General features: G+C 43.4%; 1 protein-coding gene across 1 annotated transcript in view; it reads right to left on the bottom strand.

Annotated features, from left to right (window-relative positions):
- Positions 1 to 4,116: 4,116 nt before the first annotated feature.
- Positions 4,117 to 16,105, bottom strand: part of LOC138292876 (uncharacterized) — a 35,880-nt gene continuing 23,891 nt past the window's right edge. Inside the window, exon 5 of the mRNA XM_069231723.1 lies at positions 4,117 to 5,402. Within this exon, the coding sequence (XP_069087824.1) occupies positions 5,250 to 5,402 (153 nt within the window). The 3' untranslated portion in view covers positions 4,117 to 5,249. The remainder of the gene's footprint in view (positions 5,403 to 16,105) is intronic.

Below are 16,105 nucleotides of genomic sequence, written 5' to 3'. Positions count from 1 at the left end.
AAACAGGTGATGCACGCAGTTCGGTCAGCGCCGAATGCACTTTAGTCTTAATTTTCAGTGCCAAACCTGAGGGTTGGTCATCCGCATGTCTTTTTTGGGTCAGACCATGGCCGGCAAGCAGTGTTGGATCCAAGACCAGTGCTGGAGTCTTTTTAGTTGTCTTTGAGTGATGGGAAGGGGCTGATGTACTCCTATACTGCGCCGATGGAAGTGATTGGCTGTCACCATCCAAATCTCGTTCCTAATCAGAGTCCGAGATGGAAACAAAAGCTTGAGCTTGTTCTTCTCCGAAAATGTCTGGTGTTTGTTCCGACTCGGAGGCCATCTCCAATCGACACTCTTTTCGATCCCCAAGAGTTTTCTTCGAGCTGAAGCATCGGCACACTTCACAGTTTTCTTCTCTGTAATCCGGAAAAAGATAGAGGTTGCACACCGAGTGTTGGTCGGTGTATGGGAACTTGTTGTGAAACCGAGGGCAAAAGCGAAATGGAGTCCGTTCCATAAGCCTGACATTGTTTGGCAACCAAGAGTCGAAGTGTGCGGTCACCCGAAAGGGCGTTTAATCAACCCCGATGATTAAAATCAGATCAAAAATGTTCGAAAACCCTATCGAGAACTATACCGACGTTTATGAAAAGAGAGAAGTTCAGATAGTACCAAACCGAGATCTACCGCGGCGATAGGAGACACATCCGAACCAGAAGGCGGAAAGAAAACAAAGGACTCAATGCCCATGCGCACTATCACCGAGAGGAGGAGTCACTATCTTGTGACTCAAAAAAGCTTCTTCAAAGAAAAAAAAAACTTGTAACACTCCGGGCTCAACACTAGTTGGCAGACTTATGCAAAGCTTGTGTATCTGCAGCTACATATGCTATCGAACATTACACCACTGCTTGATTTCCATCCAGTTAAAGAAAATCTTATATTATTCCCACACCCACTCTCCAACAGGTGATGAGTGGTCAGGGTGGGGGGGGGTGGGGGGGAGGTGGACCGAAGCCACCACTGCCATCCCTGTAACCTCAGTATCTACCCCTGGTTTAACCCCTGCACATCTGACTGCTGGTGTTGGGCTTGTTTCTGTCTCTGGTAGGAATGCAGATGGTCAGATGAAGTTGAGGTTATCAGTGGGCACTCTGGTGCAGGGCTGGTTAAATAGATCAATTGGGGAGGGTCATAAGAATTGCCATGATCTGAAAAGGTAGGTGTGGACCTCTTAAGTGACTCTAGTGAGGTAGAGGAGATAGTACGCATGAGCATGGTGTTGAAGGTATTGGAGTTGGTTACAGAGGTGAGGGAGAAGGTGGTGAAGAAGAAACAAAAGGCAGAGGGCTTGTCCTGTGCCCCCATGATTCTTCAGGCTCAGTTATGGTTAGGGGGGGGGGGGGGGAGGGGGGAGTAGTGGATTTCTGGAGGGTTGTCCTTTAAAAAACAAGCCTTTTCTTACAAGGTGGTGACAGTGTGAATGAAGAGATGCTTCTCCCTGGCATCATGCTTTAACTTGAGTCTTCGCAGGATTGGCGATTCAGGCTGTCAACAAAGGTTTCAGCTTCCCCTGGATCCTTGGTGTCTGCTTTGCGGATGCCTTCGGCCAGCTTCGTGTGTGAGCATGTATGCTTTATCAGCATCCTTGGAGCGGATAGGACTCAATGAGTTTAGGAGGTTGAGGGAGAATTATGCCCTTCGGCAGAGCCCTGTTTGACACACGCGATTTGTAGCCAACTGTAGCCTGACAGTGGCAGGGGCCCTGAAGGGGCAGTATTTCATATCCGTGCTCGTAGCTGCTCTTTAGTTCCAGCCCAACGCCTTTCCTCATCCTCTAGCATGCACAAAGAAACAGTCTGGACTGGGTGTCGCCTGGGCTACTGTGCTTCCAGATAGGTCAGCTTCCTCATCTACAGTAGCGAGGAGATCTTCTCCCAAGATGTCCTGGGTTTTCAAAAGATGTCTGCTTGTGCATTTTGGGATGTACCCAAGCACCTTTCCCTTCAGAACCATAGGGTCTTCTTACCGTGGAAGGCAATGCAAGACTCATAGGAGGAGGAGTTGTGGTCAGGAGAAAGACAGGTTGCAGACTGACGTAAAGTCCCAAAATTATGTACCCATTTTAGTTAGGCCACGACTTCATCTTAGTTCATGAATGTCACCATCCCTCTCCATCTCAGGCACTGGACATCGTCATGTTCTCTGTACGTGCAGAATAATTGCCATGTCTGTATAGTAACGCCGTTCTTGCCAGAACTTATCTTTCTAAGAAATATATCGTCCAGCTCTTTGATTAGTGACATATAATCAAACTCTAAGGCAACATTTGTCTGGGTAAATGTTGAAGGATACATAAGAACCAATATGGATAATCAAAGGGGTGTAGCCTGAAATGACTTCTTCCCTACCTATATGTCCATAAAGCCAACATCAGAAGCGCATACTTTAATGTAGATAATCTAGGACAAACACTCCGATCTCTGATAAAATTTAAGATGTACGGACTCATTGGCCCACTTGTTAAAGAGGTCCAACCCCCCCAGATTATCACATGAGAAGATGACAGACGGTCTCACCTACTGACAGTGCACTACACACTTAGTAAATTACATCTCGCCTGAAGCTGACGGAGCCCGGTCCCAGAGGGAGACCGATTGACTGCGACTGCAGATGGGGGAGTTTGCCCTTCACAGGGAACACTGTCTTCATGCCTCCACTGAGAAAGACCGCTTTTGCTGTCAACAAGGTATGCAGGGTGCCCCTTCTTCCTAAGAAAGTCTAGAGAGTAACTTTCTTTGCCTTTCATGCTCTCATTGTATAGTGCACAGAAATAAGCAATAGGGTGTTACGTTCTAGATATTTTCAATTACATTTTAGCAATGGTGGAAAAGTTAATTTTATTCTTGTTACTTGTAACGTGTCTCATGGCTGTTTCTATATTATTCTTTGTAGTTGTTTTAGATGTGCTAAGAAAGATTCTTCCTGTAAAAATAAATACTTGTTACATAAAAACATTCATTCTTCTTAGCAGTAACCTAATTTCATTATGCACAGTACCACACACACTGTACTGTTACCACAGTGCCCCTGATCCCTTCATGGGATTGTTAGTAAGCCAAAAGCAATACTTCAATTTCAGTTCAAAATTGACTAGTGTCTTGTGGGACTACGATACCTTGTCTTTCACACTCAGCAATGGTGTACAGAACTAAGTTCACTTGTGTCTCCTGTGGGCGGAAAGGTACCCCTTGTAGAGTTACACTGAAGTCGCAACTTATGGAATAAGACTTCATGACTGTCTCACCACGGGTATTTTAAGTTGCACCAGGGGCAATGTTGGGAGATTGTTGAGCAATTGTCAGTCCTCTGAAGGAGTCTGTGCCACAATGACTTTGTACCACTCTTTGTCACCAGACTGGTTTTCCTCATGCATCTGTGACAAAATCCAACCATGTGGGTAAAACAAATGTGTTGAAAACATGACGAACTCTTGAGGTGGAAGGGGAAAAACAATTAACGTAGAATTGGTGACCATGTGCTTTGTCCACTAAGGGAGGAGTCACAGTCTATCCCATGACTCAGAATACTTGTTTAAAGAAAAACAAATTGCAAACTTCCAAGCACAACACTTGCTGGCTTGTATATCTAAAGCCACACATGCTGCGAACATTATTTTCCAGTAACTGTTCTGGGAACCTTACTACATTACCAGAATAGAAACTGTCTGCCTGGCTCCATACTGCGTACTGGCATAGTGCAACTTTTGGTTACCTTAATAGTGGTGGTGTCAGAATTCTAAAGAATGTAGATTAAGCTTAGGAGCACTAATTCTCAGGTTTAAAAAAAAAAAAAAATTTTAACTGCTTTGGAGTGGTGATTTCAGTCAAATGTAATATATCAGTTAATTATTTCACTTTGATTTCGCTTTGTCAAAAAAACAAAGCAGTTCAAATACAGAAAATGTTGCAGATTTCTTTATACAATGGTTTTAAAAAATGAAAATTATATGTTCCTGAAATGTGTTCCAAGACTTTGCACATGCAGAGACTTTTTACCAATAATAAATAACTGATTCACATAAGTCAGAATCGGGAGCTGCGTTACCAATAAAAGAAGAAATTAAGGAAATTCTATGTTCACTAGTTTATTTGCATTGTCTTTTTTTTTTTTTTTTAAATTGCCAGAGGTTCAGGGGTGTATTCACAATGCAATACTACTGGTTAAAATACAGTAAAACAAACATTTGAACTATACTATTTCATCAAGACAAACTCAAGGGCCTGCTGTGGAGAGACAGACAATATGTGCACAGCAATATTCACACACCTTAGGAATAACAACCCTTTTACTGGCTTTATTGCTTCTTAGTATAGTCACATTTCAGAGCTATTATTTTTCTTATTAAAGCAGCTTAGTTTTATGTTGCAGCAACCTCTCCATGTGACTGCAGCAGACAATTACACTGTCCCAACCCAAATCATTGGAGGATGTTAGAGACAAACAGCGCAGCATTGGGACCTTCAGAGTTCATCTTAATTCAAAATCTTTCTTAGTCAGCTAACTCATTTTCAAGCCGACAATTTAATCCTGCAATAAACATTAAAGGAAAACAAGCCGAAGAGCAGGACTTGTTAAAAAAAAACAAAAAAAACGTTATATTATTTGCCACCGACTGTATCGGTTTCTCAAATCTCACGTTGTTCAATAGGCATAAAAAAAGATCAAACTATTTAAATGTTTGTCACTTGAGAAGAAACCTATATCGACGATTAAAAGTTCCAAGATGGCAAGCATTCAACATTCCCATTATGTCCAAAATCTGCCATAACAGCACAAGTCAATCCTCGTCCACGGTAGTGGGAATTAATACATGGTAGATTTGCAGCGAACATCAATCTGAAAAACTATATCCCCAGGATCTTGCACACCTTGCATTATAGTGGTGAAGTTGCTGGGCATTGTCATGGAATGTGTTTGCGAGTACATGCTTAGTTAGTGAAAGAGTACGAGGGTGAGAGGAATCCGAGTCAACCAATCAGAAAGAAGGCATTCCACGTGCTCTCAGCAGAACGGGGCAAGTCTGTCAGGTGATGCAAATACAACAGAAGCTTCTCACAGAATCACACCCCCTTCCAGAGATGAACTGGTTGAACCAAGGAAGGGTAGTGAAGATTTACCTTCCTGTGTTATCACTCCCCTCTTTGGTCTATGTAACATGGGGGCAGGCAAAGGATGACGTGCCACGTGCATAAGCAGATCCATCAGTCAAGAAAACCACTTTCTTCTGCAAAGTGGCACTGCTGCAGAATTTTGATGTGGTGCTCATACATCTTCAAAGCAGGACCCAAGCGGATAGAGAGACCCGTTAGGACATCTGTTCGCTGCATCAAGAGCAAGGACTTTCCATCTATCTCCTGGGGAATACAAAGAAAAGTGTCAGAGGATCAGAAAGGACAATAGGAGAAGGACAAAACAGAGGACAGCAGACGGCAGAATGTTAAAAAAAAAAAAAAAAAACACACACACACACACACACAAAAGGACAGGGGGGAAAAACGTAAATGATGGGTGGGACGCAAGTGATAAGTCATTTGATTAAACAGTGAAAGGAACATATATGGAACTGAGTTTCTGGATATTTGTGATCAGTATTATCTTTCAGCGCATGCCTTTTCGACGCCGGAATCCGCCACAAAGCCCTGGACTGGCTCACCTCCTTCCTCTCCGAAAAAACCCAAAGAGCTCGCCTCCCTCCTTTCCGGTCTACAGCCACCAAGATCATCTGTGGGGTCCCCCAAGGATCCTCCCTCAGCCCCACCCTTTTCAACATCTACATGACTCTTCTCGCCAACATCCTCCGCCCCTACGGCATCACCATAATCTCATACGCTGACGACACCCAGCTCATCATCTCCCTCACAAGGAACCCAGCTACTGCCAAGATTAACCTGCACGCTGGACTTCTCGACATCGCCAACTGGATGACAGCAATCCACCTCAAATTGAACTCCGACAAAACAGAGATCATCATCTTCGGCCCCACCAAAGCAGCATGGAACGACTTTTGGTGGCCCACCACCCTCGGACCACCCCCAACACCTACCACCCACGCACGCAACCTTGGCATCATGCTGGTCTCGTCCCGCTCCATGACCCAGCAAATCAACACCATACCATCCTCCTGCTTCAACACCCTTCGCATGCTACCCAAGACTTTCAAATGAATTCCTTTAGAAACAAGAAGAACAGTCACCCATGCCCTCATAAGCAGCAGACTGGACTACGGCAACGCCCTCTACACAGGGACCACAGCCAAGCTTCAAAAGAAAACTCCAGCAAATCCAGAACGCAACCGCACGTCTCATCCTCAACCTCCCCCGCCACAAACACATATCAACCCACCTCAGATCCCTACACTGGCTGCCCATCAACAAAAGGATCATTTTCAAAATCCTTGTCTACACTCACAAAGCCCTCCACGACACTGGACCGACCTACCTCAACGAACGAGTCAACTTCCACATACCAACTCGACAGCTCCGCTCCGCCGACCTAGTCCTTGCTACAGTCCCCCGCATTCAACGCACCACCTCCGGCGGAAAATCCTTCTCCCACCTTGCTGCCAGAACCTGGAACACCCCCCCCCCCCCCCCACCAACCTACGACCCAGAACCTCCTAGCCTCCAGAAAGCACCTAAAAACATGGCTTTTCGAGCAGTAACCACTAGATCAGACCCCAAAGTGTTTTTATTCTGATTTTTACATGTTGCATATATGGGCCGGATTATCAGAGCACATAGTGGAGAGGACACTTAAGCTGAGACAAAAGGGAAAGAACAATACACCGACAACAATTACAGAAATGTACATGAAAATAAAGGGGGAACTCAAAACTGAACACATACATGAAATATTTTTTCATTAAAGTAAGGGGTGAATGCAAACATACTGAGCAGGATCTACTGGAGCCAGCTACCTCATAAAATCCAAAACAGTTAGGCAGCAGCTTGCAGACACTCACTGAAGACTGGAATTATGTTCAGCCAGATATCCACCACTTATCTTTCTAGCAACATTCAAATAAGCAATGGTAAAGCAAATATGTCTGGCGCTGGTCACAAACCTTTGGTCTTTGTCAGTGCTTATTCTGCTTTGTACAAAAAAAATATATATTTTTTTTTTGGCAAAACCCATATTTTTTGGCCTCAAAGCACACAGTTAAATACTCGCTGGCACTGAAGGGAACTACTTTGATGGAATTCTGGCCTTTTGCAAAGACACATACACTCACAGTGAAGCTAGGCAATGCCTGAAGTGGGCTGACCTATTGCATCATGTTGTATGGTGCGTAATTGGAAGAAAAAAGTGAAAGACACAATAACAGACAAATGGCTGACGAGGGCTTGGAGAAAGCCCCAAGTACCTTAAAAGTAGGTTATACAAATAATTTTAGTAAAATCAAAGTCTTTGCTAAATCAAGACCTTAAAAAACGCAGCATCTTCTGGACTCCATTTGTGTCATCCCTCTAGTGATATGGCTGTGTCTTTGTAGATTTGATTACAAGACAAGAAGGCTTAAGGACAGCTGGATGTCATCCAGACAAGCAGATACTCCTCCCGAACAATGTCTCACCCTAAAACAGGCAATAGGAGCCATCAATTGTGATACAGTGGTTACTGCAACTTCCATCAATTGAGATCGTACCATCTAACTGCTAATGCAGCACTCTGTGCGGATGGTCGCACACTTACTCAACACCTCCTTTTTCTTTTTCCAACAACTGTTCCTTCATAACACTTTCAGCTAGTCTTTCTGGGGCAAAAAAAATGATATAAATATAAAGGGCAGAGGTACACCTCAGGAAGGTGTAGATCTAAAAGTATCCTGGAAAGGGCACAATCGTTCTAGGAGAGAATGGGGACCTGTGAGCACACAGCACTAGCTGCCAGTGTGATGTAGAGGTACATGTGACTTGTGTGGTTTTAAAAACCATGCACACTTCTACCTTGTGATGCACATTCTCTAGCTAGGCCGAAGGGTTTAAAAAAAAAAAAAAAAAAAAAAAAAAAAAAAAGCCTTTTTTGGATTGCTGCACTGAACAAAAAAGTGGAGGTAATGGGACAGTTAGAGAGGCGGGTTCAAGAGCTTAAAGAAACATAGCTATAGGCATTCTTGTGGGGATTTTGCTTCAAAAGTCTGACTAACCGAGCACAGGTCATGTTTGGCAGGTTTCACAAACCTTTACCAAGTTTAACAAATCCCACACGACCCTCCCTCATTTCTATGCTCCGTTGCGTCCAGCCCCAGAGCGTATCAATGCTTTTCATTTCAACTCATTCTACAGATGGCTTTCACAGGGTGGCGTGGCTATGACAAACCTGAGCCCTCCTTTGTAGATCAATCTGAAGAGCACTGACTTAGCTATTCGAACAGACATATCCAACTATATAAATGTCGGTTTTGTGTACTCCTTCAGCACATCTCTAGGAAAAGTAACATGTAAGGTTTGAGCTAGCTGTAACTTGTTTTGTATGAAATTCCTTTTAATACAATTCTTCCTAATGAATCAGGAGACTTCTAGGAGTCCCCTACCAGTATGCCTTTGTACAATAATTCTAGTATCTCAGAGATATCATGCTTCTAGAGATATTAGTGTGTGGCAGGGAGATCTGGTTTCTTATTTTCAGAATAAAAACACCTCTTCAACTCACGCCTCTAACTTTACACCAGAACTAATCCGATCCTGCACTATCCGAACACGCACCCGAGATGGCCATCCCATTTCACCTCCGAGTCTAGACTATCCATGACTGAATCTAAACTTTCAAGACCCATCCAGATGTCACTAAAGATATTGGCAATGAACCAAAAAGGCTAGTCTCCTCAATCATGTGGCGGCACAAAACCCATTTATAAAACAGATTAAGATATGCAATCACTAGATTACAGTTTACAGAATAGCTGTCCCCTATCGTGTGCACTATAAACTAGATTTTCATATCCAAATAAGAGCTACATATTTCAAGCCACACATCAAATATTGATGCCTCTTCCTTGTCCTATTGCAGTGGTTCTTACCCTGTGGTCCAAAGACTCGTTGGGGTCCGCAAGGCCTACTCAAGGGGTCTGCAACGTTTTAACAAAATTTAATTTATTACATTTAACATTAAACACAATGCAAGTAAAATGGAAAAGTTGAACATTTTCTATATCCAACTGTGAATTAAAGTTTCAATACTTGAGCATTTGTTTGGTGTATACTTGTTTTTGTAATTTTGTTTAGTGTTCTGAGATTCAAATCATAAATTGGTTTCGCTCAGGTCCTAGGCTTCCTATAATTCCTTGCTGGGTGGCAGGGAACGGTGTCACTGGATCCCAGTTACGATTCAGTGAGGGTCCAAATCAGTGAAAAGGTTATGAACGCTGTCCTATAGCGAGTGTATCGCCAGCTTAACTGGCAACAGGAGATGAAAGGTGGTCTTACACCACTATTAAGAGTGACCCCTCCTGCTGGGTATCCCAGTAAAAGCATCTCCCCGTTATCTATGCACCTCTCTTTAAGAGGTCACATTGAAATCCAACTGATTTTGATTATTCCCATAAAATATGCATTACAATACTCATATCTCCACATCCACTCCAAGAAATATGTCCCATATATAAACCAGGTAATCTAGCTGGGGTATAATGCTATCTGTGAAGAATCAAAGACAATGACTCCCTGATTTAGGTGTGCCAGGAAAAGTTGGTCAACCTCAGAGTCCATTCTCCCATTGTTTAGTATCTAAGTTGATATCCAACTCTTTCCCCCCCCCCCCACCCCCCCCCCCTGCAGCTCAAAGGGAAATTTGCTTTGTAATAGCAGTGTTTAATAATGTTGTAAAGCTTAGATCAAGAGAGCAGCAGAAGTGAGTGTCAGGAAGAGTTCCTCAAATGGGGTAAGGCCCCTAGTAGCTCTTTCCCTGTCCTTCAGCCGTAGAGCCCTGTGCTGCAGCTGAAAGCAGTGAAACCGTTCAGTGCATTAAGGTTAAAGAAACTCCTAAGTACGTCAAACAGTTTAATTTTCACCCATATCAAACAAGCTATGCAGCTGGAAAAAAATCATCACCATCTTTCCAAGCCTGGAAGTTTGCCCTTGGACGGCTAAGAGTGAAGGGGGATAAGTATTAAACGTCTCCTAACTCTTGTAGCACCTCAGCCACTCAGAGTTGCCCCAGGAAAATGGAAATACTGATTGTCTACCCTATGTAACGTAGGTATTACCAGAACTTCTCTGAGTTGGGTGGTCCGCTAGATTTGAGCCAATAAACCACCACGGTTTGTCTCTCCCAGTGACCACTCTGCCATAACAAAGCTGGGGTGCTTGATAATAATGAAGGATAAGAATCCTTTACCCCAGTCTGCTCATACACAGCCCAGTGCTCAGCGAAGAGGCAGCAACTAGAACACACAGGACGTTTAACAAAAGCACCATTTTCAGAGCTACTAAGCGTCCTATCCCCAATAAAAAAAAAAAAATGGTAAACCTATTTGAAAGCCCCGCTTTAACAATCTTTAATCAAGGCCTCCAACTTCTCAGCAAAATACTCTAAAGTTCAAAGTCAGTCAGATTTCCAGTGTTGGATCTTCATTTCCCTCTATAGACTGGCAGTTTCAGGCAGAGTCAGCTCATCGGGCTTGCTGAGGCTCATTTGGAAACCTGCTATTGCCTGGAATTCCACCAATTCCAAAATCAACATGTTCAGGTATTGATCCGGTACCAGTTTCGCCACTAATAGGTCACCCATAAATTTGAGGACATCACATCCTGATGTAATAATCCTTATGGAGGGACTTCCTCCTATCTTCTGTAGCAGCGGCTCAAGGAAGAGCGGGGAAGAGGGGACAGTAACAGCCCTATTAAGTGCCTCTCTGGATGCTTATGCTGTCTGAAAATCAACCTTTGGCTGTATCTGGAAGATAAAGGTTTTTACATACATTGATGAGGGAAATAGATCTTAAAAGGTGAGCACTGAACAGTGCCTATACGCAGTTTAAGCATCACAGATATTGTTGCGTCTTCCATAGAAGAGAGGTCACAAAATGGTCTTTGCTAACTCTGTTATTTTGTCTTTGGTGCACTCAAAACGTGTTTGCCAACTGTTTCCTAACTTTGGTCTCCTTTAACGGAACTTCATACCAAATTTTGGTAGAATGTAGTTAGCTGTGCTCCCTACATCGAGTTAATTTGACCTCTAAAAATAGTCACCTTCTGCAACACCCTTGAGATTTGGTGGCCTTGTTTTGCTCGTCACTGACAATTTTTGTGTAAGCAATCTCATAATTTTAGGGTTGGCCACTTCATGTAAAAGGTGCCTTGAACTGCTGCCTTAAGAGAATCACTTACTATGTTCTTCCTAGTCCCCCATATCATTATGGACTATGTAGTCTTAATTTGTCACCTAACACAATCAACTAATGGAGGTTCCTTCAACAGGGCGCCATTTAGTCACCGTATGTCAACTCTCTCAGCCAGAACTCTTTCAGGCCAATTTAACGGTTCAGTTAATGGACCACGATCAGAAAGGGGCGTGAGATGATTGACTGTACTAACATATACTGATGGCAACAATACTGATGTAAAACAATTTTTTACAAAATTAATCGTCGAACAAATATCGAGGGACAAAATATTGAAAGGTAGGTGCGCATAGGAAAGCATTGATTTACTATTCCTAATTCCACAACTACATACCTTGAAGCTTTATGCACCTCGTAAGCACATGTTGTGGAGTTAACTATAGTAAATCTAGACTTCCTTACCTTTCGATATTTCATTTTCAATATTCTGTTCTCAATACTGTTTCACATCAATATTGTACTTTTGTTATGCAGGGGGAACATCGAGTGAGGGACCAGGTCCACCTCTTAAAGCGTCCCAAGCAGTTTCTTGTCCACTACTAGAAAGTCAATCCTCACATATGTAAGATGGATAGCTGAACAGTCGGAATAGTCAGTTACCTAGAGGGTGCCTAAGTTGCTATGCATCATTCCCAAATCTTCTAGCCACTCTTCTGCAGATGTCCCCCTAGCCTATGCTGATATCTATCTCGTCAGCACATGGCAACCTTTTCCCGCTATTACCAGTGGTCTGGAAGCAAAGTTCCTATTTTCTGAACTGCTTGTCAAAAAACACCTTGCACTCGGCTGGCGGTGTAAATACACACATCAATAGAGGATCTCCTTCAATGAACCGCTAGCCAGCTGCCCTCTATGTTCTTCCAAACCCTCACTTTATGAATTAGAACCTGGTCTCACAGGTACTCTCAAGTCCAGCTGTTTCCTTAGATGCGTAAGAGAAACTGATTAGGGAACAACCTAGATCCAAGTCTCTTATGGTCAGTGATAAGAAAGAGCAATTACTTGAGGAAGCAAATGCCTGCCTTTAAAAGCAGTTACTTCCTAAAAAAAAAAAAAAAAAAAAAAAAAAAACACTTAACATGCTTTGCTGGGCTTCTGAGATCCCTGACATTATGGCTAGTGATCATGAATAGGCTTATCACATACACACTCTAGCATTGTTTCTTGTGGCAGGTCTGGCCTGTCTTCCCCATTACAGTAAAAAATTATTGAGATAAAGGCAGATCATCAACTCAGTTGTGTTTAACTCCCATTCCACCATCAACTCCCCTGCCCACATAATCTTTGGAAATTAAATAACCGAGAACTCCCAGTCCAACTTCACAGACTGTACACTACTCCAAAAATATTTAAGCAGGAGTTATCTTACATTCACCGCTATATCCAGCGGATGATCTGCTCATCCACCTTGAATATAATATTTGCTTCAATTCTCATAACTAATGCCTCTTCTATCCCAAGGCTCAGCAGAACAGGCTACTTTGCCATATTAAACTAATGATGTGTCCAAATATTCCCACACTGCCATATGATAGTAGCTGCTTGCTTTATGAAGAAGCTGGTTCACATCCTCTTCACCTGCCATGGTCTCTTCTGAGTCTGGACAGCATCTGCTGTGATGCCTTGTGACCCAAAAAAAGATGTCTGGGTTCTCGTTTCAAGGTGGACCGTACCTCCTCTGGGAATTTAAGTGATCTTTGGTTTCCCTTGCAAATAAAGGAGACTAGAGCAGTGGTCCCACCTGTACAGGATGCCCTTGTGCCTTTTCCTCGTAGGTAGAACATAATGGGTCTAAAAGCTTTAGGCATATGTATGAATATGGTGTTTCTTTATCACAACCATAACTAAAACAGCAGCAGAGGCTTGTACATGGCCAATGGCAAGCTTAAAGCTGGTGAATAATGAGAGGAATCAAGTTGTGGACTTTTAATGCATTGTGATGTAGTGCTATTTAAAGAAGTGAGTCTTCAACTCTTTCTTAAAGTGGAGCAGCGTTGGAGCAGCCTTGATGGATAGGCAAGGTGCTCCATGTGAAGGCCGAGGATGACAGGAGACAGTATGGAACCTGGAGGGACTCAGATACGATAGGGATCTTGTGTCCTGGAGATGCCCATGTGAACTAACTGGTATCACCTGGAAAGGTAGGATGAGACCCAGTGAAAGACATTGCCGGTGAAGCCCCTTTCAAACTTCAGGATGCTTACGAGGACAGGATGGTTGACTGTGTCGAAGGCAGGTGAGAGGTACAGCAATAACTCGAGGCAGGGTCCATCTTCAACTGTGGTCAACAGAACATCACTTATGATGTGTGCTTTGTACTATTATAAACAATTTCCTCTCCCACACTTGCTTCCTCAATGATCGCCTCCTGATCTTGGAAGAAACTGAATCTAGATCATCAGTGGGAGAGTTCATTGTGGGGTTCATAGGCGCAAAGCTGTGTTCTTTGTCAATCCTGAATGGAGAGTCAAATAGATCTAACATATATCTAAGTTGTCACCTTTTGCGAGGCAGTGCTGTCCGCAAATATGGAACGAATTGGCCAAAGCACACAGAATATAGTGTCCAATAGTGCTGCAAGGATAAGGATCCCTGATAGTGTAATGAAAATCAGAGTAAGTATGAGGTTGAAGAAAAGTCCTGGCTCTCATTAGTAGATGATGCCTTTATTCGTGGGTGTTGTAGAACATAACAACATCATAGATAGACAGCCAACACGTGTTTCGTCACACAAGTGACTTCATCAAGGCTGGGCCGTAAGGCTAGAATGCTCAATGTTAAATAGGTATGTGGGCTAGAATAGGTGATATTGATCTTAATAGTTTAGTAAATTGAAAGTAGTATGGCTGCCCGAGGAGCAGCAGGGTTAGTAGGTGTTGGGTACGTAGGTAAGTTCAGGTATAAACAGGCCCTGATAAGCCGTGAGACAAAACCTTGTAGAGGCAGGCCGGAGAGGCGCGGTAAGCAGCCAAGGAGCGTCCGCAAATATGCATATGTAATATATTCCTACTATATTGTTTTTCAATCACTTCATACTTTCCTTGGAAGATTAGATTTTGTTCCTTAGATGCTTAGCATCACTCACACAGGGTAATATGCTCATCCACATTGTCTACCATCAGCCCCCAAAATCAGTAACATATTTCCAAGTCTCTTTCAGGTCCTACTTCAGGTCAATTCTGACAGACATAAGCTCACACTGAAGTTCCCTAAAAACATCAAGCGAGAAGCTCTTAGTAATGATAATGTCAAATCTCATGCCGGGTCGCTCAGGTCTTTGGGTTTTCACTCGTTCAAGCAAATCTTTAAAGTTAAACTGTTTCTTGCTACGTCTTCCTGTCAGACTGAGGAAGAGTTGGTCTCTCAGTAGCTCAAATCAGACTAGGATCCTCAGTTCAAGTTTAGAGACTCCACTCCACAACCACTAAAAATTACCATAGGTAGATTTGGGCAGTGCAAGCAAAAAAGCACAAATAGTACCAATCTAGAGTTCACTCAAAATCTGTCACCCAGGAGGTCTTGCTTCTCTTACCTCCAGGCATCAGGATTCAGGGCCTCTCCAAAGTTTTCAGGGCCCACTGAGGACAAGAATTCACTCAGGGTAGATAAACCCCTCTTCCATGTTAAACCCCAAGGCACGATCCACTTTGCTCTGTCTTTCAAAGATGCAGGTCCAACTGTCGCATCTTTCTAGATGTCCGGTCTGCACAGGGTTTTTCCCAGCAACATACTCCATTCCTTCTTAAGCTCCGGGCCTCCCTCATCCACTTCTGGGCCACAACTGCTGAACTGGGGTGCTCTGCAGTCTATCAAGCCACTACCCAGTACCCAGTACCCCTGTCATCTAGATGCTTAGGGTGGACCAGGCTCAATCTTGGTTCACTTCCTTAGGGCCATGTTTTATTGCAAAAGGGCTGCCTTCCTCTGAGGTGTTGTTATTCAACTCATTTCTATAAGATGGCCAAATTACGAGTTACCCTCTTAAGTCACTGCCATTCTCCTCACATGTGGCTTGTAGCGTCTTGCATGTTTTAGGACAGAACCTTTCTGGCTCCTAACGGACTCCGTATCAGTGTGATGTAATCGCTAGAATGGAATGTAACGAAAGGTTGATTTAGAATGTGGGATTTCATAGGTACACGCAGAGAAATAAAGACATGCTAATTACAACTCTGTGCGTGCTGTGGTCATTGGCAGGTACCCAGGCTGGGGAGGATGCTACAACTGGCGACAAGACAGGAGATACATAACCCAAAGATAAAGTGCTCTCCTGGAGCGTTTGCAGCGATCCAAGCAAACTGCTCGTGGGTGCCACGTGTGCCTTTGTCGAAGTGCCAAGTTGACGGTTGGCATATGTGAAGTCAAAGCACAACTCCAGCAGGTGGAAAGCATTTGAATGGAACGAAATTTTTTGCTAAGAAGTCTACTCATCTTTGGTCAAGAAGCTACAACCCTACTAAAAAGGTACTAAGTTGCCACGTAAAATAAAGTTATATACTGGTCGGAGCATTAACGCTAAAGATAGATCCAACCAGGTTTACAAAGTGTTGCAAGGCAGAGATCAACCTGGTGTCAGAAAATGCGAGCTGATGTATAGATTAGGAAATACATAACTAATCGTGCCAAAGCATTCTACAGAGTGGTTCAAGAAGTGCTCAGGGTAATGCTTAACGAGCTGTCCATACCCGAAGCAATTGCTCATCAAGCTGCCGAGTG

The sequence above is a fragment of the Pleurodeles waltl genome, chromosome 4_2 (assembly GCF_031143425.1).
Source record: "Pleurodeles waltl isolate 20211129_DDA chromosome 4_2, aPleWal1.hap1.20221129, whole genome shotgun sequence".
Taxonomy (NCBI): Eukaryota; Metazoa; Chordata; class Amphibia; order Caudata; family Salamandridae; genus Pleurodeles; species Pleurodeles waltl.
Note: the sequence above shows the minus strand (reverse complement) of the source record. Positions and strands in the feature narration are given on the sequence as shown.